Consider the following 21653-nt stretch of genomic DNA (forward strand, 5'->3'; position numbering starts at 1 on the left):
TATGCCTGAGCGTCATTTCTGGGGCGCGCCTACAGCGCGGGGTCCAGCGGCCGCGCGCGGCCAGGAGGTCGGGTCCAGCAGGGGAGGGAGCAGCCGCTTCCCACGTCGCGGCGGGCTGGCCGGGGGCGGGGCCGGGGCCGGGCGGGCCGGGGGCGGGCCGGGCCGGGGGCGGGGCCGGGTTGGCCGGGGACGGGGCGGGGCGCGGGCGGGCGCAGGCGCAGCGCGGCGCTCACAGCACCATGGCCGGCAGGTGGTGCGCGGCGGCGGCGGCGGCGGCGGCAGCGGCGGCGAGCGCGGGCGCGTGCGCGTGCGGCGCGGGCAGCGCGGGCGAATGGGCCTGCAGCGCGGCGCTGGGCGGCCGGTGGCGCGCGCTCTTCTGGTGGGCGCGCAGGCCGGCCAGCTGCGAGTAGGCGCTCTGGCACACCTGGCACTTGTAGGGGCGCTCGCCCGTGTGCAGGCGCACGTGGTTGCGCAGCGTGGACGACTGGCTGAAGCGGCGGTTGCAGAAGCGGCACACGAAGGGCTTGTCCAGCGTGTGGATGCGCATGTGAGAGCGCAGGTTGCTGCGCGAGTTGAAGCCGCGGTGGCAGATGACGCAGCGCATGCGGCCCGCGGTGCCCGCCGCCGAGTCCGCCGGGTGGAAGTCCTCTGGCCGCGCGGGCGGGGCCCCGGGGGCGGGCGGGGAGGGGGGGAGAGAGAGCAGCCTCGTTAGACCCGGCGCGGCCGCGGCCCGGCGCCGCCCTGCTCTCCCCCACGTGCGCCCCTCCCAGCGCCCAGCCGCCGCCGATCGTCGACCGCAGGGTGGCCCCCGCGCAGACAGATTGGGGGCGCTGGCAGAGGGGTGCGAGGGGCGGCCAGAACCCCGGCCTGGGATCAAATAGGAGCTGGACTCCGGACCACGCTGCGAGATCTCGGGGACTTAGGACTTCGCTTCGGGGAACCTCAACTTTCTCATCGGTAAAATGGGAACCTCCTACGACCTCACTGGGCTATGTACGACTACACAGATGATCACAAAAAAACTGACGTCTTCGAAGATTACTCTGTATTGAGCTCTTTACCTGCCTGGGCCCGGACGTGGGAAGTACCGGGCTTTTAGCAAGCTTCCATAAATGGTAGTAACTGTTATAACTCCTCCCCCCCCCCCAAACCTTTCATTTATTCATCCCACAAATATTTAGAGTGCCAACTCTGTACCAGTGAACTGCACCTCACTTTTCTCATCCCTGAAATGAAAGTATAATAGCATCACCCCCAAAAGGTTGCTGTAAGGATCAGAGAAATGGTTTGTGAAACAGCTGCAGGGCAAGCGCTGGATAAACTAGTCCCTGAGCCTCAGGTTCATCCTCTAAAAATAAAGATAACCAAATATCACAAGGGTTTTATGAGGACCCAAGTGGGATGATACCTATAAAAGATTTAGCCCAACATCTGGCAGGAAGTGGGTCTTGAGCAAATGGTCTGCACCATTCCACCCCCCCACCCCCGCTCCCACCCCCCACACACAGGCACACTGCTCAGCCTTCATTCAACAGTTGTATACTGAGCACCTCCTCTGCCAGGTCCAGCACTAGGGACAGGGCAGGGAAATGTGGATTCTCAGAGCTGGAAGGGAGCTTAGAGATCATCTCGTCTTACACCCTTCTTTTACAGATGGGGAAACTGAGGGACAGAGCCATTTCCCAAGATTGCACAGAAGAACCAGAATTCAATCCAGTCTCTTACTGCCTGGCCCTTGTTCTTCCACCACAGTCTGCCCCCAGACAGTCTAATTTGTCCAGAATCAGAACTGTCTTGCATCTATGCCTGGACCATGGCAGCAGCTCCAGGGACATCGGCCTCCTTGAACCAGTAAGTCCCATGTGCTTGATGCTACTGGAGGTGGAACCAGGGTTCCCGGAGGCCAGGAGACCGCCTGCCAAACACACACACACACACACACACACACACACACACACACACACACACTCTCACTCTCTCTGTCTCTGGGCTCCGTGGGTCCCTTGTCATTGTGGCTGCATAGGGACTACCTACCATGCTTGTTCTTTTTCTGCTCTTCCTCCAGCCCGGGCACACCAGGGATCCCCAGGAAGGTGTTGTGTGAGTTTCCGTACCATACCAGCAGCTCCTGGTCAGGAGGGATCATCTGTAGGGAAGGAGGCAAGAGGAGGTCAGGGAGGCAGTGGCCCCGGGGGTCCCCTCACAGCCAGGAGGGGCTGTCCTGGAGCCCACCATGGAGGTGTGGATACAGTCTCAGCCCTGAGAAAGCCACCCTTGGGTCCCTTTCCTCCAAGATATCCCCGGCAAGCTTCACAGACACGGAGGGCCCTGGGATACTCTGCCCCTCTGTTCCCCTCTGCCCAGGCTTCTCGCTGTCTCTGTCCTGGCTCTGCTGCTGGGACCAGAGCTGTCTCCTGGCCACACTCCCAAACTAACAGTAATGGAATGGAAACATTGCTGCAAGCAGAAGTAACAAAAGAAGGTAAGCTAGAAAATGTTTCATTCCTCTCCAAGAGGAACCAGAGTCAGGCAGCCCTCAGGTCTGCAGGGCTGAGCCAGACATTCTCAAGGAGTGTGGGCTGCAGGGCACCCTGTCTTTCTCGGTTACAGCCTGTCTGATGATGTTCTGGAAACATCCCTCACCCAGAACACCCACGAGGCAGCGCCAGGTTGCACATACCTCTCCCCATCACAGGGCTCTGCAGGACTCCCTGCACATGGCTAAAAAAGAAGCATTCGGATCAATGAACACCTCCAGGGACATCCCTGGTGGCACAGTGGTTAAGAATCGACTTGCCAGTGCAGGGGACATGGGTTCAATCCCTGGTCCGGGAAGATCCCACATGCCGTGGAGCAACTAAGCCCATGTGCCACAACTACTGGGCCCATGCGCCACAGCTACTGAAGCCTGCGTGCCTAGAGCCCATGCTTTGCAACAAGAGAAGCCACTGCAATGAGAAGCTTGAGCACCGCAACAAAGAGTAGCCCCTGCTCGCCGCAACTAGAGAAGCCCACGCGCTGCAATGAACACCAAACACAGCCAAAAACAATAAAAAACAAAAAATTAAAATTAAAAAAAGATTAAAAAAAAATGAACGCCTCCACCTCTGGAAATACCATGGCACACAGCCTTAAGCAAGATCTGTTTCGCCATGTCCTAGGTCTATGGCAGAGAACTCCACAAATGGTGACAGGGCTCTGCTGCTCCCAGCGGAAGACCTGTCCCAGGGCCGTCAGGAGGGAGGGCTTGGCAGTGGCAATCCAGAGGCAATGGAAGGCCTGCTCCTGAGGTGGCGCTGACTCTGCCCTCTCAGGCATCCCAGGGGCCTGCCATGCCTTTGGTGACAGCCAGTTACCCCTCAAAGTAAAGAACCTTCAGGCCCCAGCCGGATAGAGCAAATGAGAGAGAGGAAGGCTCATTGCCTCCCGAGGCCTGGACCCCAGAGGAGCTGGCTTGGGCACCCACCCTGGGGGTCACTCTCTGATCTGCCCAGAGAAAGGTGGACACCCCCAGGCAACAGCTGGATTGTTTTTCTGGTGGGTCCTCTTTGACTTAAAGTACAAAAGATCACACAGGACTCTGTCTAGGGCTGTCTGAAATCACACCAGAATAGGACAGTTTCCCTTGGCCTCCAAGGTCACAGAGACGGCGGTCCCCACCCTTTCCTTTTGGTTCTGGCCCGCAGACCCCCAAGCTGCTACCCACACCTTCCTTCCTCTGGTCAGAGTCAGGAAGAGCCTCAGACCATCACAGCCAGCCCTGCTCGACCCTGAATGGAGAGAGAAGCAGAGAGAGGAGGGGATGGGAGAAGTGAAGTCCGAGGGGGCCTAGGTGATGCCCATCCTCTAGGACTCAGCCTGGGGTCACTGTGCCCCTTCCCAACAGACCCACAGCCTATGGGGGTCACGTCAAGAAGCCTCAAGGTCAGTGAGGGACGAGGAGCTGGACAGAGGGTGTCACGCCAGAGCAGACAGACGGGCTTTGAATATGGAAAAACCAAATGCAGTCCCAGAACCTGAGCTTAGGCATTGCCTCAAAGAAAGCAGGTAGATTCCAATCTGGCACCACAGAAGAGAGCTCGAGGCCTCTCTGGTCGTTTGTAGTCTCAGCTGCTGGCCAGGAGGCCAGGGGGTCAGAGCTGGAGGCCCTGCTCGAAAAGGGGCGGAGCTGAGAGGTTTTGTGAACCCCTTAGAAAAGAGGGTGATGGAGCTAAAATATTCAAGACAAATTCACTGTGAAGGAAGCTGCTGAGAGATGGTGCCGGCGGGCCCTTGGTTACTGGGTCCCTGGGTGACCTTAGGCAAAGTGCTCTGCCTCCCTAAGCTTGTCCCAAGTGAAGGGGGGGGAGCATGAACCCTGAGCCCCCCCAGCTCCAAGAATCTGATTATAAGCCATCTCTGACATTGTCCCAACCCCTGGCTTTAATTCTAAGATGACACCAGATGTTTACACATCACAGTTCTTCTAAAGCAACCAGTCGCCCATCCAACCGTCTGTACGCGCCCCTTCCTTCAGGAGACAGTACTGCCAAGTGTTCTGGCTCAGGCCCTGGGATCACACGTCGGGGTCCACTTGGGCTCCCCACCTGCTCCGCGTGCCACCTTGGGCAAGGTGCCTTCTGTCACTGGTCCTCAGTTTCCTCAGCTGTAAAACAGGGACCGCACCATTGCTGTCGCCTCACTGGGTACTCAGCAGGGCTCAACGGGGCCACGCACATAAAACTCTTTGTACTGTTTTCTGAGAGCTTACCAACTGCTCAGAGAAGCTGGCAGCCATCTCTGGGGCATGGGGTCCCGCAGTTGTCCCCACAGAGCCTACAGTGTGGCAAGGGGTTGCACAGGATGACCCTCGGCTTTGCCCTCTGTGACCAGCAAGAACACAGCCTGGGGAGTTCCTTGGCAGTCCAGCGGTTAGGACTTGGTGCTTTCACTGCTGAGGGCCCTGGTTCAGTCCATGGTCAGGGAATTAACATCTTGCAAGCCGCGTGGCCAAAAAACAAAAAAACAAAAAGGCACAGGCTGGGCCCGCATGCCCCCAGGACACCAGTGCCATTCTGGTGCCACCGCTTCCCAGACCCATCTGCCCGGGGAGGGGGAGGCGGAGCACAGATGTGGGATGAGAGGTTTGGCAAGTCCCCAGCAGGAGCTGCATCTCCACCCCCAGACTTGCAATCTGGGAATCAAATTCTAAGTCAACACCGGCCTTTTCTTTTGAATCAATAATAATTATTATTAAATATAAGACAAATATAACAGCAACAACAATCATGGTGACGAAGGAGGAGCCAAGAACACCTGGGATTGCACAAATTCTCAATATTATTACAATGGTGATTGGGAATAATATTTTTTTAAATAAGAGTTTTAGTATTGACTGTTTCAATATAAAGCTGAGTCATGTATTTACTAACACATTTTTCAAATGTACTAAAATTAATTTTACTAGTGAACTTTTAAAATTAAAACAGTGATACAGACACACAGGAGTATATACGGAGAAGTAACTCTCCCACTCAGGACACCCAGCCACTCTGGCTGGTTTTCCATGCATCTTTCCTCAGAACGGTTTGTCATTTTGAGACCATTTTTTTTTAAATGCTGATTTAAGGTTCATGATGGAGCTGAGTGACTTTCATTTTCTACAAGATGCATCTGATTTTTTAAGAATTAATGAGCACATATTACATTTATACAAAAAAATATTTTTTAAAGAGAGAAAATCTATTAAAAAGAACCTACTAGAATTGAGAATGACACACATCCCCAGACAGCAAGAAGCCTGCAGCTCTCAAGCAGCGCTGGGGAAGGCGGCCTCACCCGCACAGAGGCCAGGCACTGGAGTCTCTCTCTGCCCTTCAGAGCTCTGGGAAACCAGCGGCAGCTCCTGGCCGGGACCTCTGGCCTCTGCCTGCTCCTGGATACCCCTTATGCAACAACCACAGAGATGGAGACCAAGAGAGTCTGGGGAACCAGCAGCCTCTTCACTGAGATCCTAGTACCAGCATCCAGAGGCTGCCAGGATCCCACCAGCCGATCACCTACGAGCAAAGAACGGCCACGGTCCCCTGCAGGCCTCCTAGTATCCTCAGTAGCCCTGTTTCTTTACGGCCAACACTCTGGCCTGGCCCAGCTGGGGCTCTCCACTGGGGCTTGGAGAATGAGAATCAGCTTTTTTTTCATTCACTTTTCTGGGGGAGCAGAAACTGACTCAGGACACACAATAAACAAAGCAATTCCCAAAGAGATGAATCCCGTACAATAAAATCCACATCATCAGGACTCGGGATGAATATCAGCGCCTGACTCTTTGGTTGACAAATTATATAATCTCCAACTCGTGCTTCTTCACCTTCCCTATCAGCCCGGAAGTTTTGTCCTGACCCATTTCTGAATTTTTATATTCAGTTGAAAACGTTTGGAGGGTTTGGTTTGTTTTCCTAATATAAATTCATGTCACAGTACTGAATATGCTCCCAGGAGGCTGTGATGTCCTCCCTGTCCCCCGGGGATGCAGAAGCCCTTGTCTAGAAGGACCTCCGTGTCATCTGGACGAATATCAATTTCCATTGTACCACAGATGTCCCAACACAGCAATTAATAGAGTTCTAGCAAATAGATATTGGCCAGGGAGGTCCCACGGCATGGCGACCAAGGGCTCTGCTCTGGGGTCACACTGGCCTGGATTCAAATCACAGCTCAACAATCTCCTGAGATCTCCCTGAACTTTAGTTTCATCATCATTGAAACAGGGATAGTGATAGCACCAGGCTGAGGGGATTCCGTTTTTTTAAAGTTGCTAAGACCCTTAGCCAGGGGCTGGCACATAGCGACTGCTCCACGGATGGTAGCATGATTAATGATGCTTATTATTAATAATCAACATGCCTTAACTGCACCCACTGGTAAGCAAGATCAAAAGGAACATAGTGCTTGTCCTCATACAGCCAGGAAAAGGAGAGATGGGGCTATGGGGCTCTAGGGGAAAAAAGTTCAATTGCCTGAAACGAGAAGAACATGAGCAGAAAGGAAAGAGCCCACACTTCAGGGCACAGTCATATATCAAAAACCCAGGAGGGGAAAACCTGGGAATTTTCTTCCCAGTTCCCAAATTCAAAATTTTCATGACATTCCTAAATCCCTTTCTCGTGTTGAGTTTTGGGGTCAAAAGTCTTGCTTCCCAGGGCAGCTGGTTTTGTTTGCTGGTTTTGTTTTCCTGGGAGAAACGGGTCCACGTGTCCACTTTGCACCCAGCCCCCATCACCTGGAGAAAGACTGGTTCATTCAACATTTAGTGTCCATTTGCTATGTGCTGGGCACTTTCTAAAAATGTCATTTTAGGCACCTGAGGTTGAAGAGAGCAAGGGGAGAACCAGGGAGAACATGCCCGTAGATCCAGCCAGATACAAAACCCCACCTAGGGATTCTCCACGGACTGGCCGGCCTGGAAACCCATCACCCTCATCTCCATTTAGACGGCTGTTCATTTTGTATTTGTGGGAAATTTTAGAGCAACAATAGTATATTCTGATTATTAAATGAAGATGTTGCTTCCCATTTTTGGTGGCGGGGAGCAAGTAATAGGTTAGTGCTATGAAATATACATAGCAGTTCTGAGTGACAGAAAGATGAAGAAAACAGGTCATGGCACAGACCCTTTTTGGCTCACTCGAACACATGCACAGAACAAAATGCCCACGTATTCCAGAGGCATCCGAGTGGTGGCCCGGGGCAGCAGAAATTTCTTCTGGCCAAGCCCTGCTGCACGGTGGTCACACACATCGGACACATACAGTTGGTCCAGGAAGTGGTGTCTGACATTTCGACGCATCGCTTTGAGAAAATTGCTGCCTAACTTCACTTATTAAAAGTAAAATGGGTGATATTTTGTGTTTCCTTATGCATCACTCCAGCACTTGGCTTGCTAACTCTGTAAAAGCATGAATAGCCGGTGATATCTACTTATCTTGATCGTATACGGTAGATTTTCCTGATCCTCTTTTTTCAACTTAAATTCCTGATCAAATGTAGATGACTTTTTAAAAATCTTATAATCGTAGATTCCTCTGTGAAGATACACTTCGGCCACCTTGCCCTCTGACTCTGAATTTCTGTATAAATGTCTATTAATATTTCCTGACTCCGTTCAGCTCTCAGCCAGTGGGAGCTGAACAGCGAGATGAGACTCAGGCCCCCACATCTGACGCCATGGGGAGTCCTTTGGCCAAAATGATATCAGCATCTCTACCCTGTCTCCTGTGTGTAAGCACGTGTGTGTGAGTGTGTGTGCATCTGTCTGCGTGGGAGGGATGAGATGAGTGTGTGTCCCCCATCTCATCTGTTTCAGGCTGGCCGAGAAGCAGTGTGCAAACGTGAGGATGCATGTGAGGCTGAGTGGGTAAGAGGGGGGTGCTCTCTGCCAGAAGTGGGGTTCAGCTACACACGAGGCTGATCCTAAGATGTCTAATGGGAGGCCCCTGCTCCCACAGGGTGGCAGCCCAGCCAACAGTCACAAGAAGCACCTCTGTCCTCAGCCTGGGTCACCATCAGTCCTATCCTCACACTGCCCCACGCTGTCCCACCTCACTTGAACCCCCGTCTCACCTTTTTGTGTTTTTTTTGGCCATGCTGCACAGCATGGGGGATCTTACTTCCTCAACCAGGGATTGAACCCGGGCCCCTGCATTGGAAGTGAGGCGTCCTAACCACTGGCCCACCAGGGAGTTCCCAAACTTTCTTTACCCTTCTTGGTTTTCCTCGGGTCCAGCCCTCGGCTGGGACACACTCCCTGGTCACACCCGGGCCCAAGCAAAAGCGATTCTGTTGTCACCCCTGGAAGATTCCCTGGGAACTGGTTATTGAGGGACAATTGTCCAGTGCCCCTCGGGGCCAGGGCCTTAGGAAGATGGGGGGCTCTGAGTTACACGAAGAAAATGGACTAAAGGAAAGGGGCGTCATTCTCTGACTCGGGGTGGGGGGGATCCTTCAGAACAACCCCAAACTCAACCGTGGGGAACAGCCCCACCACCCCTGCCCAGCACGCGCCACCAACCTGCCACAGTGTCCTGGGTCAGACGCTGAGCAAGTGTCCGCCGAGGGACAACGTCCAGGGAGGGTCCCAACAGCGTGGCTGCCTCAGCTACCACCACCCAGCTTGCTTCACGCCATCTCTCTGCCTCTGTCCAAGTGTTTCCCCACTGGGGACACCTCCGTTCTCATCCCCCCATGAACCTCTCCCTGCCCTGGGCCTGGCCAGCTCCTCCAACACCCACCCCCAACCACCACCACCATGGGGTATGACATTTCTCTATCTCTCCCTTTCTCTCTCTTCGGAGAAGCTTCACCCAGCTCAGACATTAATGTTAACATCCCCCCCCCAAATGCCCGTAAAATCTCCTCAGTCTGCCAGTCACCAAGTGAGATCCAGGAACCTATAGATAATCACAGAATCCTCCCTTGTGGATTAAACACATGAGGATTAAATACAATAATGCACACAGAGCGTCTAGGAGAAGCCTGACACCACAAGTGATCAGGATGTGGTAGCTGAGACTAGAGCTGTGATCCACACGTCACTGGTACCCACACATGAAGAGTGATGGGCATGTCACGGCTCAAACGCTGCTGACACAACGCCCTCTCCCCCACCCAAATGCTTTCCCTGGGCCGCCGTCTGGTGTCTTGCTCTCTATACCTCTACGGCTTCTCAACTCCAGAACACCCTCAGCATATATCCAGCGACCTCACTGTTGAGGTGCTCAAAACATTCACCATGGCATAAAGTCGAAACTTCTGTCCTTTCTGATCTACAGCAGAAAGCTTGCCCTGGAGGTTGTGCTCCCAGAGACCATGATACACAGGTCTCAGTCCTCCAGCCTGGGCAGAGCCAGCTGGGCCAGCATCTAAGCCCCTCTCTCCACCTCAGTCCCTGGACACAGCTGCCCAGTACACCCCCCCCCACCACCACCAGCTGCACCCACTGCTCCCTACACAACAGTACACACACTCACCTCAATGGCCTTGTAGAAGATGCTGGTGCCAATCTGGACCACCTCTAGGTTCTGCTCCTGCTCATTGCGTGCACATTTGATGTAGGTCATCCAGCTTCGGTGGTCCTCCTGGCTGGCGTCGATGAAGTAGCGCACTGTGCCGTCCTCATTGAACACCTGGGCGCAGGTGAATCGGGGATGAGGTGAAGCAGGGCTATGTCTTGTGTGCCTCCCGTGGCCTCCACACCCTCTCTCTCTCCATCCTCATAGCCCCAGGAAGTGGACGCAGCTATTATTGTCTTGGTTTTCCAGCCGAGGAAAGGGAGGGCTCAGAGCAGTACGGAGACTTGCCTGAGGCCAGCTGGCTGGAAGTGGCCAACAGGGAGTCAGTCTCCAGGGCCCCACAGGATTCTGCTGCCATGTCCTCCCCATCCCCAGATGAAAAGGGTCTCCAAGAGATCACTGAGCAGACAAAGTGGCATCCATTCCTGCTAGCTCTCCGGGGATGCAGAGATGCTCCCCAAAGCAGTGGAGAGCACCGGTCAGGACCTCAGAGGGGGATACAGAGGAGCCTAGAAAGGGGAGACTGACCCACTGTGGGACCCTGGCCTGGCCAAGGCCCCTTCGTTGGAGCTACCAAAATTACTCAGAGACCAAAACAGACCCTAACTTTCTAACCCAGAAACAAGTGGAGAAGGTAACCACTGGCCCAGGCCTCCAGAGGTGGGAGGAGGTGAGGTTAGGAGAGGCCTCATGGCCATCCCTCTGCTCCCTTCCTTTGCTCCTGTGACCAGGTCCAGGATTTGTTCCATTCAGCTCTTGAGGGTCTGCCAGGTGGGGGCTGGGGTGAGGAGCGGTGGGGGAAGGAGGGGAAATGACATTAGGGAGAGGGTGCCTCAGCCTGGCCTCCTCAAGGTGAGAGCCCCAAGAGGAGGAAGTGCTCTGGGTGTGGTTTTGTCCCAAGGGTGGCCCTCCCTGGCATCTGGCACTGTTGTGGGGGAGGAGGGTCAGAGGACCTTGGATGCAAGGTCAGTTTCCTTCTGTAAAATGGGAGTAATAACTCATAGGGCTGCTGAGATGATCTGGTGGGACGCAGGCCCCCTCTCAGAAAGCTGACTCAGGGCCAGTTCATGCGTGTTCATTTCCAATGTCATTATTCTGCCTGCGTTGAGAAGCCGACTCCCAAGGAGCACAGGCCAGGGCTGCCTTTGAGGGGCTTTCCTTGCTGCTTCCGGAGTGAGGGAACAATGCAGGTGGCTGGGAGATGGCTCCCAGGAGGGGCTTCCCAGCCCTCCACGGGACCCTGGGCAAAAGACATGGCCTCTCTGAGTCTCTGTGCCATCTGTGAAGAGGGTTCAACAACAGACATGCCCCCTAGGGCTGGCCAGAGGAGAGCCCTTTCACCTTTGCGATTTGGGGAGGGACCTGCCGGCATCAGGCAGCGTGAAGGCCTGGCCCAAAGCGTCTGCAGCTTCCAGCAAGGGCGGAAGCAGTGGTTGACCGCCAGGGCCCCATCTGCAACCCCAGCCCTCCTACCTCCCACATGAGGTTGTTGTTCTTGCAGATGTCCACGTGCTCTGGGGCGATGACGCGGCCAGTGAAGGGGCCCATCTCGGTGCCCGCCTTGATCCACGTCTTGGAGAAGATGCCGAGGCCCTCGCCGGGGATGGAGCTCTGTGCGATGATCACCTCGGCCGGCAGCACCAGGCTGGACAGCTTCTGAACCTCTGTGGCAGCCAGGCAGGGGGACTGGGTCAGAGCCCGAGGCAGGGGAGGCCCGGCTCTTCCCCAGGGGATGGACGCTCAGCAACCCGAGTTTTCTCTGTCTGCAACCCGAGGACCCTCCAAAAGCGAGAGGTGCTTTGGGACTCATTTCTAGGAGGATTTTTGGTTTGTTTGTTTGTGTTTTTAGTCTCTCCACGAATTCTTAAAGCATCCACAACCTCCCCTGCCCTCCTCCCCGGGGCAAAGTTTAAAAACTATTGAGCAGACGGCATTGCATGTCTTTACAAATGGGTAAACTGAGGCCCGCTTCCCACGAGGAGGTGACGGCCCAGCGGAGATTCTTTCGCTCCGCCTGGTTCTGGGCAAATTGGGCATTGCTCCGGCGCTCACTGCGCTTTGCGGCACAGAGCAGAGGACACTGTCAGAGGACCCAAGTGTCGGTCAGGGCTTCTGACTTCTTTTCGCGATGCTGGAGGGGGGCCTCTCGCCCCGGGGCCGGCTGGCAGCCCTGGGAAAGGGACTCGGGCTTCGAGGCGGCAGCAGAGGCTCCAAAGAAACGCGGGCGGCGGGCCATGCTTCGAGTTCCCTGGGTGACCCCTGGCGCGCCTGGGTCCCTCGCTGCCTCCAGGATCTGGGGTGCCAGGAAGGGCAGTGCCCGGACCTAGGCGGCCCGCGAAGCCGCCTCTCTGGGCGGACAAGAGCTGGGGCGGCCCGCAACCCCCGGGGTCCCCCTGCCAGGCGGGGCTGCCGGGGTGGGAGCGGCGGAGGCGCACAGGGGCGGCCTCCGTGTCTTACAAGGTTCCCCTCTAAGCTACCTGGGAAAATACCCGGCGATCGGGCCGGCTGAAAGGGGGGGTTAAACGGTGTCCATTGCGGCGCGGCCGGCAATTTGTCACGCTGTTAAAGTGATCGCATTCATTCGGCTCCATTCGAAAGAAATTGCTAATTCTAAATTCATTAGCCCGGGAAGAATGCTGTAGCAGTAAATTGTAGCTCAATGCGGAGGGGACTTGTTTAAAAGGGGCCGAGGAATTCCCCTTACAAAAAGGGGAGATTAGATGGTTGACATAGCGTGAATGGAAGTGGAATTAGTCTGCACGGTAAATTAAGAGAGGAACAGAAATCGTAAAGGGGGAAAAGGGGGCGACGCGCAGAGATGCCAGCGCCGGGAAAAGATATTGTTTGCGGGTTGATGAATGAGGAGTAAGAACTTGAGACATCTTAAAGAAAAGAAACTTTTCTCGCTCTCTCTTTCTCTCTCTGGCTCTCTCGGCGGCTTTCTCTCCCGCCCGCCCGCCCTCCGCCCCCTCTCCTGCCCCCACTGCCTTTTAAAGTTCTTGGTTTAAGTGGGAACTTTCGCGGGTCAAGCCCAAGTTAACTAAATGAATTTAAAACCCCTTCTTTTTGAGTCAACTGCTATTACACGCCTAGTAAGGCTTTAAATACCGGGAACCCGCCGGCTCAAAGGGGTGAGGGGCGGATAGGGAAGCGCGGGGGCGGCGGGCCCGGCAGCCTGGACGCCGAGATCTCTTCTCCGAGCCGCTGAGGGTGGAGGTGCCACCCGCGCGCCCCCCCCCCCCCCCGCTCCGCCCCGCCCGGGCTTGGCTGCTCGCTCCCTGGTTCGGCTCGCGGGAAACTGAGTCACACGCAGCATCCGGAACGCCCAGATTGGTGCGAGCGGCAGCCTCCGGCGCGTGTGGCCCCGGGAATCAGGAGCCGCGGGGAGGAGGGGATGCGATCGGCCTCGACGGCGCGACTCACCGCCCGAGAAGGACTGCGCCAGCACCTCGGCGGTGAAGGCTGTCTTGGGGCTGGCGTGGTGGCTCTTGTCTTCGAAGAGCTGCTCGCCCAGCACGTTGCGCCAGCGGCCGTACAGGAAGCTGTGCAGGATGTCGGAGGTGATGACCTCTGCCAGCGCCAGCCCCGGCGCCTTCAGCCCTGTCTTGAGCACCAGGGCCTCAGCCGGGAGCACGGAGCCCATCATGGGCAGCCCGGGGCTCGCCGGCGCCGGGGACGGACTGCCGGGCCGAGGCAGGGATGTGGTGGGCGAGGGGGGAGCACAGGAACGAGAGAAGAGGGCTGTGATGGAGGAGGAGAAGGAAGAGGAGCAGGGGGAGGACAAGGACGAGGAAGATGAGGACGACGACGCAGGAGGGAGCGGGAGGCGAGGGGGTGGCTGGGAGGAAAGTGAACGAGGGGGAGCGAGGCAGAAAGGAAGAGAGAGATGGAGAAATCTGCAGAGATGGCAGAGGCGGCGCGGAGGGCTGGAGAGCCAGGGGTGGAGGCGGAGGCGGAGGCGGGTGCGGGGAGGGGGTGCGGTGCCGGGTGGGTGGGAGGCGGGTGGCTGCAGAGAAAAGGCGGCGAGGGGCTCTCGGCCGCGCGCTCTCCTCTCGCACACCCGGCCCGGACGGTCTTCCCCTTGGCAAAATCTCAGCGCCTTTATAGGAGCCGCAGTGACCCTCCTAATTGGTTATTAATGACCCCCTGACGTCGGAGGACAGACTTGTTGTACCCTGCCCAGCTCGAGGAGCCTTCGCCGCGAGAGCTCAAGGGGCGGGGGCGCTCGGGCCGCTAGGAATGGTCCCCCTGCCCTCCTCCCACCCCTCCCTGGCCCTTCCACCCCCCTCCTCTTCCTCCTCCTCTCCCCGTGGGAAGCGCCGGGCAGGGAGGGAGGCTCAGCCGGCGGCGAGGAGAGGAGGGGACGGAGCGGGGCAGGGGGCGCAGCGAGCCTGGCTCGGACTCCAGGGACCAGACTAGGCTGGAGGGGACGCCTGGCCTCGGGCCCCCGCGCTCACCCACTATCCCAGGCCGGATCTGCGCTCAGCATCCCGGATCGGCCGGGCCGGCATTCACCTCCCCTACGCTCCCTGGCCCGCCGGGCCCGCGGGGTCCCGCGCTCTCCCGATCTCCACGGCCCGGACTGCGGTAGCCGCCCTGGAGCCCGCAGGCCCGGCTCAGGCCGCGCTCAACTCCTGCGCAGACGGCGCTGCGGAGGCCGGCGCTTCGCTTCACACGGGCCGCGGCCACCGCCCCGCTCGCTGCCCGCAGCCGGCTGTGACACTCCTCCCTCGGCGGAGAGGGCTGCGGGGCGGGGCTGCGGCCGCCGTCGGGGCTGAGGCCGGCCTGAGACGGCTTCGGGGGAGACCGTCTCCCGGTCCTAGGGGGCTAGGTCGGGGTCGGGAAGGGCAGCCTGAAATCCGAGAGCCGCGGGTGGCTCGGAAAAGTCTTTCCTGACGGATGCAGGAGGACCGAAAGGGTTCCCCGGACCGTCGTGAATGGGAGCGGCCGTGCCCGGAGCGAAAGCCCTCCGAATCAGTAGGCAGCCCCGGGCCAGGCCCCGGTGCGCCCTGGACTCGAGGCTCGAGCCTCCCGGCTCCTTCACTCAGCTGCGACCTAGGGAAGCCCGCTGCGTCCCTCACTCCTTCTTTCCCGCTTCCTAGCTCTCATTCTTTCGCATCTGGCCTCCCTCTTCTTCTCTCCCTTCTTCCCTACTCGCTTCCCACCCCACCTCAGCCTCATCCCCGCAGTAGACTTTCTTCACGGAGGTTCCAAGGCACAGGGGAGCGCCAGCGCCGGTCTCTGTTTCTCCGGAGACAGCGAACTGCTGAACCCGGAGCCAAAGCGGGAAAAGCCACCGCTTCCTGCGGGCTTTGCCGCCTCGCAGGGTTAGCCTCACCCGCCCCCACCCGCCTCCAGCCCCAGACGAGGGATGGGGAGCACGGGGACACCTCCACCTGCTTGAACTCCTCAGCCCTTCCTACCCTGCCTGCAATGTCAGATTCCGACAGACAGAGTCGGGTTTTCTGGACCTTCAGGGCAGTGCGTTGGGCTCAGGGTTAGCTGGAGGAATCGGACTCCCCAGGCCTTGTCCTTAGTGAGGGGACTTGGGCGGAGGGGCAGAGGGCCTGGCCTTCTTACAAGGAGTACTGTCCTCATGCCCCTTGGCAAAGAGCTCCCTCCACCGCGGGGTCCTGCCTTTGCTAAGCCAACCTCACACCTAGCTGCCGCGGACACGCGACCTCTGAGTACCCCGTTCCGGCCAGTGGTCTCCCGGCATCCCGGGGTCCGCATCCGGGCATAAAGAAGGCAGCAACCACCCGCCCTCAGACCCAGGGCCCGGGTCGCCTCGAGTCTGATGCCCTGGGGAAGCTGCACTGGGTAGCAGGGGCGACCGTCGGGCCTGGCACCAGCAGAGGGCAGAGCTGCGGAGGAGCGAGCGCAGCTCGCGGGGTTAGGGTCCCGGAACCTCAACTTTCTTCCAGACGTTGCCGGAGCGTCACACAGGCTCTGGCTTGAGTCGAGAGTTCGCGTCCGACGGGGGCGGACGGAGTGCGGGAATGGGAGCCTCACCCGCGCCTGGGCCTCGGCTTCTACGAAGACTTGGTGGAGGGGAAAATGCGCCCGGGACGGAGGAGACTACGTTGGGGAGAGCCACCAGGAGCCGCAGCCAACCTCAGCGCCTCGGATGCAGACCGCTGTGCGTCCTTGAGACGGCCCTTCTCCTCTCTGAGCCTCAGTGTCCCTGTGTGTGCAGTGGTTTGGGTTGGACTTTGTGAACTGAAGTTTCTTCCCGCCTTGTCTCTCTGGGTCAGGTCACTTTCCTCTGAAAGCTCCAAGGAATTTGCCAATTCCCGGGCCACACCGCACTGAGATAAGTCCTCAGCTCTGTGCGGTCCCTCCGTCCTGGGGTGCAGCATTTGGGTCCTGGACCCTAGCTCGGGATCAGAAGATTAAAGGATCAAGGGATCGGACTGCGGCCAAGGAGCCCTATTCCTTTCCGCTGGACCCGCAAACCCAGGGAGCGCTTCCGGGGGCGGGGCGAAAGCGGAGCCGGCCCCGAGCGTCTCCACTGCGCGCTCAAATTTTCTGCTCCTGATCTAGCTGCAGACCCATCCGACCGCACCCCAGGGAAAGGGGGACCTATAAGGAGCGCCCCAGTCTCAGGGCACGGTGGAATTGGGGAGCAAGGCCCCCGCACTTTGCATCTCACCTCGCTGAGATTGCGAGGGAAATCACGGCACGTTCTAGGGTTTCTCCGCGGATGGACCGTGTCGTTTTCCACCGGGCCCCGGCGCGGAGTGTGCCAGCTCCAAGCCCTCTCCCCTAGCCCCGGCCCGGCCTGAACTCTCAGGCGCCGCCCCGCCTCGCGCCCGCGGGCCGCCGCTCCGAGATCTCTTTAATATTCATGGGCGTTAATAGAGAGGCCCCCAGTATATCGGTCCATTGTGGGCGGCTCGTAGGGCTTGAATAGGCCCCGGTCCCCTTTCTTCGGCGCGGCTTCCCGAGGGGCCGGGCCAGGAGTGAATGGCCCCGTTTCCCGCCCCGCGCCCCCTCCTCCTTGCGCGGAGAACATCTTTATCCCCGCCGCCGCCGCCGCTGCCGCCCGGGCCCCCATTCACGCGGCCGGGCTCCGGGCGGAACGAATCAATCGGCCGCGGCTCTTCCGAGGTCATCCTCATAGCCCGAGCTCCCCCTTCTCCCCGCGCCCACGAGAGTGGAGAGAGGGAGGCGGCGGCAGGTCGACGGACCCACGGGCTGAGGGTCACTGGGTGGGTGGGTGGGCGGGGTAGGTGCCAAGGGCAGGGGGACATCGGGAGGGGTGGCCGGGCCGGGGCAGGTGAAGAGGGACCCAGTGCCCCGCCGCCGCTGGAGGCTGGCTGATTTCTACTTGTTGCCCTGTGCAGGGGGGATCACGGAGCGCATCGGGGCCACGGCCCAAGCTCGGAGACCCGTCCTACCTCCCCTCGAGGCACCCGCACGAGCCCCTTCGGGTCCGGCGGCAGCACCCGCAAGGCCCAGGGCACGGGGTTGGGGGCAGTCTAGGGCTCCCTAGGCCCCACTTCTCGGCCCGCAGGGCACTTTCGTTCTCGCCGGTGCGCCCGGGTCCAGACAGCGCGCTTCCAGGGGCGTTCGGAGGGGAGGCCGGGTTCCTGGCTTGCGCGCCCTCACTCGGCGGCCCGGCCCGGGTGGAGGGGGCGCTCGTCGGTCAGGCGGGGCCAAGGCGCACGGGTCCCCGCCCCTCCCGCCCCGCCGGCCCCGGGAGGCGCAGAAAGGAGCCCATTGTCCGCCGCAAAATACATTTTTGGGGGCCGAGTGAAAGCCCGTCTTTCTTTTGAACTTTAGAAGAAAGTCTTCTGCCTCGCCCCTCGGAGGGAAAGATTTGTCCCCACCTCCCGGGGGCCCCGCGCGCCTCCTCCTCCCGAAACATCTGCCAGGGGAAAATCCACCCTGGAGGGCAGATCGCGCTCGCTCTAAGCCCCGCGAACTCATTAAAAAGATATTAGCGGCGGGGGCAGGTCCCGCGCAGGTATCGATCGGCCGGAATGAGCCGGTGGAAGAAAAGGCGAAGAATGCGGACGGGCGGCGCCCCGCCCCCCTACCCCGGTCCCCCCTGCCCGCTGCGCTCCAGCCCGGAGGCGGGAGTGGGGCCCCTGCGCTGTGCGCGCGTCCCGCCATCCGTGCGTCCCGCTGCCTCCGGCGGCTACTCGCCCCCTCCCCCCGCGCTGCCCTCCCCTGCCCGGCGCCCCCACCCCTCCTCGCCCGCACGCGGGTTCCCGTCGCCTCCCGCCACTTCCCTCCTCCGCTCGCTCGCCGCCGCCGTCGCGCGTCCCCATCCACGTCTCTCCTTCTCTCCCTCCTTCCCCTGCGCTCTCTCCTTTTTCGCCTGCGCTCCGGCCCCCTCGCCGGCTTTCTCACGCCCTCTGGGCTTCCTCCTCCCATTTCTCTCTCTTGCTGTCTGAGTCTCAGGCTCTCTGATCCCCACGCCCGCGTGGCCTGGGGAAATTCCTTCCTCGCCTGGGACCCGTGTACGCCCTTCCCCGTTCCCGCAGGACCACTGGGGGCTCCGGGGGCGCCCCCGCTCGAGCGTACAAAGGAGCGACAGCCGCCGAGGTGGGGGGCGCGGGCCGCAGAGATGGTTTCAATAGACGTGACTCGGGCGGGCCAGCGCGAGGCTGCCGGGCGGAGAGGCGGCCGCAGCGCCGTGAATAGGGACAGCGCCCCTCCCTCAATCTAATTAGCCTCCGCGACCGCGGAGAGACAAAGGCGCGCCCCAGGGCGCCCACGTCGAGCGCGTCGGCGCGGAGCCGGCGCCCCGGCCGGCAGGTGACTGGCACGCGAGTCTCTCTGGGCTCGGAGGCCCGGGCGCCCCCTCCCCTGCGCCCCTCAGGCCCCCCGGCCCGCCGTTGCCAGCGCCGAAGTCCTGGCGATCAATGCGGCGGGACGGAGGGGTGAGGCGCTGGGGGAGGCTGGACCTTCAGGAGGACGCGGCACGGCGGGAGAGGAGGCAGAGGCTTCCTGAGGCAGAGTGGGGCCGGGATGGAGGGAGACTGAGGCAAAGAGAGGCCGAGATGGAAGGATCCAGATGAAAATCAGTCTGAGACGTGGGGACACAAGGACGCAGAGAAATGAAGGAAGCAGAAACAGGGATGCCGAAAGAGCCCGGGGCTCGGGGAGACTTTTGAGAGTTAGAGAGACGTTGGAGAGGCAGGAATGGGGAGGAGTGCGGTTGCCTCAGACACAGACGTTGGGGTACGGGGTGAGGGGAGGGGTCGAGGAAAGCAAGCAGGAAGGATGAAGAGAGGAGGCAGGGTGGGGTAGGTGGGAGTCGGGCGGAACCCTTCCCTGCCCCGACTTCTTCAGGCCCTCTGACCTGGCCCCTCACTCTCACCAGCTTTCTGTCTGGCCTGTGAGTCTAGGGGCAGCCAGAAGAAACTGACTCACTGACACCCCCTTCTTTCTCCAAAGGCCCTTCCCACCCCACACCCAGTCTGCTGGCCTTGCTCCACCTTCTCCTGGCCCTTGCACCTGCTCAGCCTGCACCTGAGATGTCCCCAGAGCAGAGCGGGTTGGGGCAGGGAGTTGTGCCCTCGAAGTGCTGCTCCGTGCCACCACCACTGCCACCCACACCATCTCCCGCTTCATGGGGCATCCCGGAGGCATTGGTCATGCCTTTGTTCCACAAATATTTATTGAGTGCCCATGTGTGCCAGGCTCTGGACAAGGCCATGGGGGGACCCGGGGGACCAGGGCAGAGCCAGTCCTTGCTTTCTCTGACCAGCTGCCGGGGGTGGGGGTGCACTCTGGTGGGGCCAGAGGTGGGGGCAGCCTCTTCCGGGCCAGCCTGGTGGCTCTGGCACCTCTCTGGCTCTGACACCCCTGTCCAAGTGGCTTCATCCTCATCTGTAAAGTGGGAAAAATCACCCTGCCTGTCTCATGAAGCCTGATGTGCCCAGTGAGTGAGCGGACAATGAAGAGATGCTGTCATCCCTATTATTGTCCCCTCTCCAAAGACCACTTGGTCCCATGTGTCCAGGTCCTCTGGTGCCATCAGGAGATGACCCAGGCCTCAGAGACCTGAAGATGTGAGTCCAGTCCTGACTGTAGCAAGTACTGTCTGGGAGCCAAGGCACTCACTTTCCGTCTCTGAGCCTCAGTTTCTTCATCTGCAAAATGGGGATAACAATAGAACCTCCACTGGGAGAGCTGTCATGAGGAATAAAAGACATCATGCATGGAAAGCTCATAGGGTAGAGAATGTATTTGACTTATGGAAAACATTAACCACTTTATTATATGATATCAAAAGTAACACATGGCTGGGACTTCCCTGGTGGCACAGTGGTTTAGAATCTGCCTGCCAATGCAGGGGACATGGGTTCGAGCCGCCCTGGTCCAGGAAGATCCCACAAGCCACAGAGCAACTAAGCCCGTGTGCCACAATTACTGAGCCTGCACTCTAGAGCCTGTGAGCCACAACTACTGAGCCTGTGTGCTGCAACTACTGAAGTACACATGCCTAGAGCCCGCTGCACCACCGCAACAAAAAGTAGCCCCTGCTCGCCACAACTAGAGAAAGCCTGGGTGCATCAACAAAGACCCAAAGCAGCCAAAAATAAATACATAAATAAATAAATGAAATAAATTAAAAAAAAACAAACACATGGCCATACTTGAAATTTTGGGAAACATAAAAGTACGAAGGTGGGTGCCAAATATGGCCTACAAAGGAACATCGGAAACCATATGCTAAGGAAGTTGATTAGGGACTTCCCTGGTGGTCCAGTGGTTAAGGCTCGGGGGCTCCAATGCAGGGGGCACAGGTTCGATCTCTGGTCAGGGAACTAAGATCCCACATGCTGCGAGGTTCAGCCCAAAATAAATAAATAAATAAATGGCAGTTGATCAGTATGCTAAGGAGTCTGTGGTCCAGTCCATGTCTTACAAAAAGTGGTTGGAATGAAAACAATAACAACAACTATAATAATATAATTAACATTTGCTGGGTACTCACCAAGTTTCAGTACTTTTAAGTACTTCACATGGATTTTCTCAATCCATCCTCACCCCAATACTGGGGTAGCTTCATCCTCCCAGAGAAGTTAGGTGTCTTACTCATTTCTGGACCCAAGCAACAGTGGACGTGACCTCAATGGCTGCTTTAGCAAGGGGGGTTATTTGCTCACACAACAGATTGTAGAGGTAAGTAGGCATAAGTTTGCTTAGCATCTCAAGGATGCATCTCAAGGCCTGAGGTTCCCTCTGTTCTCATGGTCACAAGATGGCTGCTGCAGCCCTGCCATCACAGGTAAAGGTGAAGAGGGCAGTTTCATTGACATGCCCATGGTCACACACAGTGAACAAAGAGCAGGGAGTTGAGACTCAAACTCAGGCAACCTGACTCCAGGGCTGGGCCTTCACCACTGTGCTGTACAGCCTCCTGGCTGAGGCTGCTGAGGCCAGAGGAAATGCGACTCAGACGGACCCGTGCACTGTCTGCCAACACTAAGAGGCTGTTCCGGTGGTCAGGGAAGCACCTTTCATTTGCTACAGAGGAATTAGGCATGAAGTGTACGGGGATGAACTCCGTGGTCCTTTCTGCCCCATCCAGCAGCCTGGTGATCAGACTGGGAGCTCCTGGAGTGCAGAGACCTTGCCTGAATC

The 21653-nt window shown here is 58.4% G+C and overlaps 1 protein-coding gene and 1 long non-coding RNA gene across 3 annotated transcripts; one reads left to right on the forward strand and one right to left on the reverse strand.

Annotated features, from left to right (window-relative positions):
* Positions 1-229: 229 nt before the first annotated feature.
* On the reverse strand, positions 230-13695 carry PRDM12 (PR/SET domain 12). Its single transcript, XM_057724442.1, has 5 exons — positions 13473-13695; positions 11523-11713; positions 10008-10163; positions 2035-2146; positions 230-648 (listed from the first exon to the last, which is right to left on the reverse strand). The coding sequence occupies exons 1-5, from the start codon at positions 13693-13695 to the stop codon at positions 230-232; spliced, it is 1101 nt and encodes a 366-aa protein (XP_057580425.1).
* On the forward strand, positions 700-3052 carry LOC130846297 (uncharacterized). 2 transcript variants are annotated; one of them, XR_009051541.1, is made up of 5 exons: positions 700-1115; positions 1654-1851; positions 2066-2100; positions 2365-2482; positions 2696-3052. It is a non-coding gene; the product is annotated as an uncharacterized LOC130846297 (long non-coding RNA). The 2 variants fall into 2 exon arrangements; XR_009051540.1 differs by having other exon boundaries at positions 700-957.
* Positions 13696-21653: the final 7958 nt, after the last annotated feature.

The sequence above is a fragment of the Hippopotamus amphibius genome, chromosome 2, assembly GCF_030028045.1.
Source record: "Hippopotamus amphibius kiboko isolate mHipAmp2 chromosome 2, mHipAmp2.hap2, whole genome shotgun sequence".
Taxonomy (NCBI): Eukaryota; Metazoa; Chordata; class Mammalia; order Artiodactyla; family Hippopotamidae; genus Hippopotamus; species Hippopotamus amphibius.

What these genes read in the sequence shown, in the direction of transcription:
- PRDM12 (XM_057724442.1), bottom strand. Translation starts at nt 13,695, where the DNA reads ATGATGGGCTCCGTGCTCCCGGCTGAGGCCCTGGTGCTCAAGACAGGG. An exon ending in GGCGCAGTCCTTCTCGGGCG is followed by an intron (nt 11,714 to 13,472) that starts GTGAGTCGCGCC and finishes TGGCTGCCACAG; the next exon opens with AGGTTCAGAAGCTGTCCAGC. An exon ending in ACAACAACCTCATGTGGGAG is followed by an intron (nt 10,164 to 11,522) that starts GTAGGAGGGCTG and finishes ACCTGCGCCCAG; the next exon opens with GTGTTCAATGAGGACGGCAC.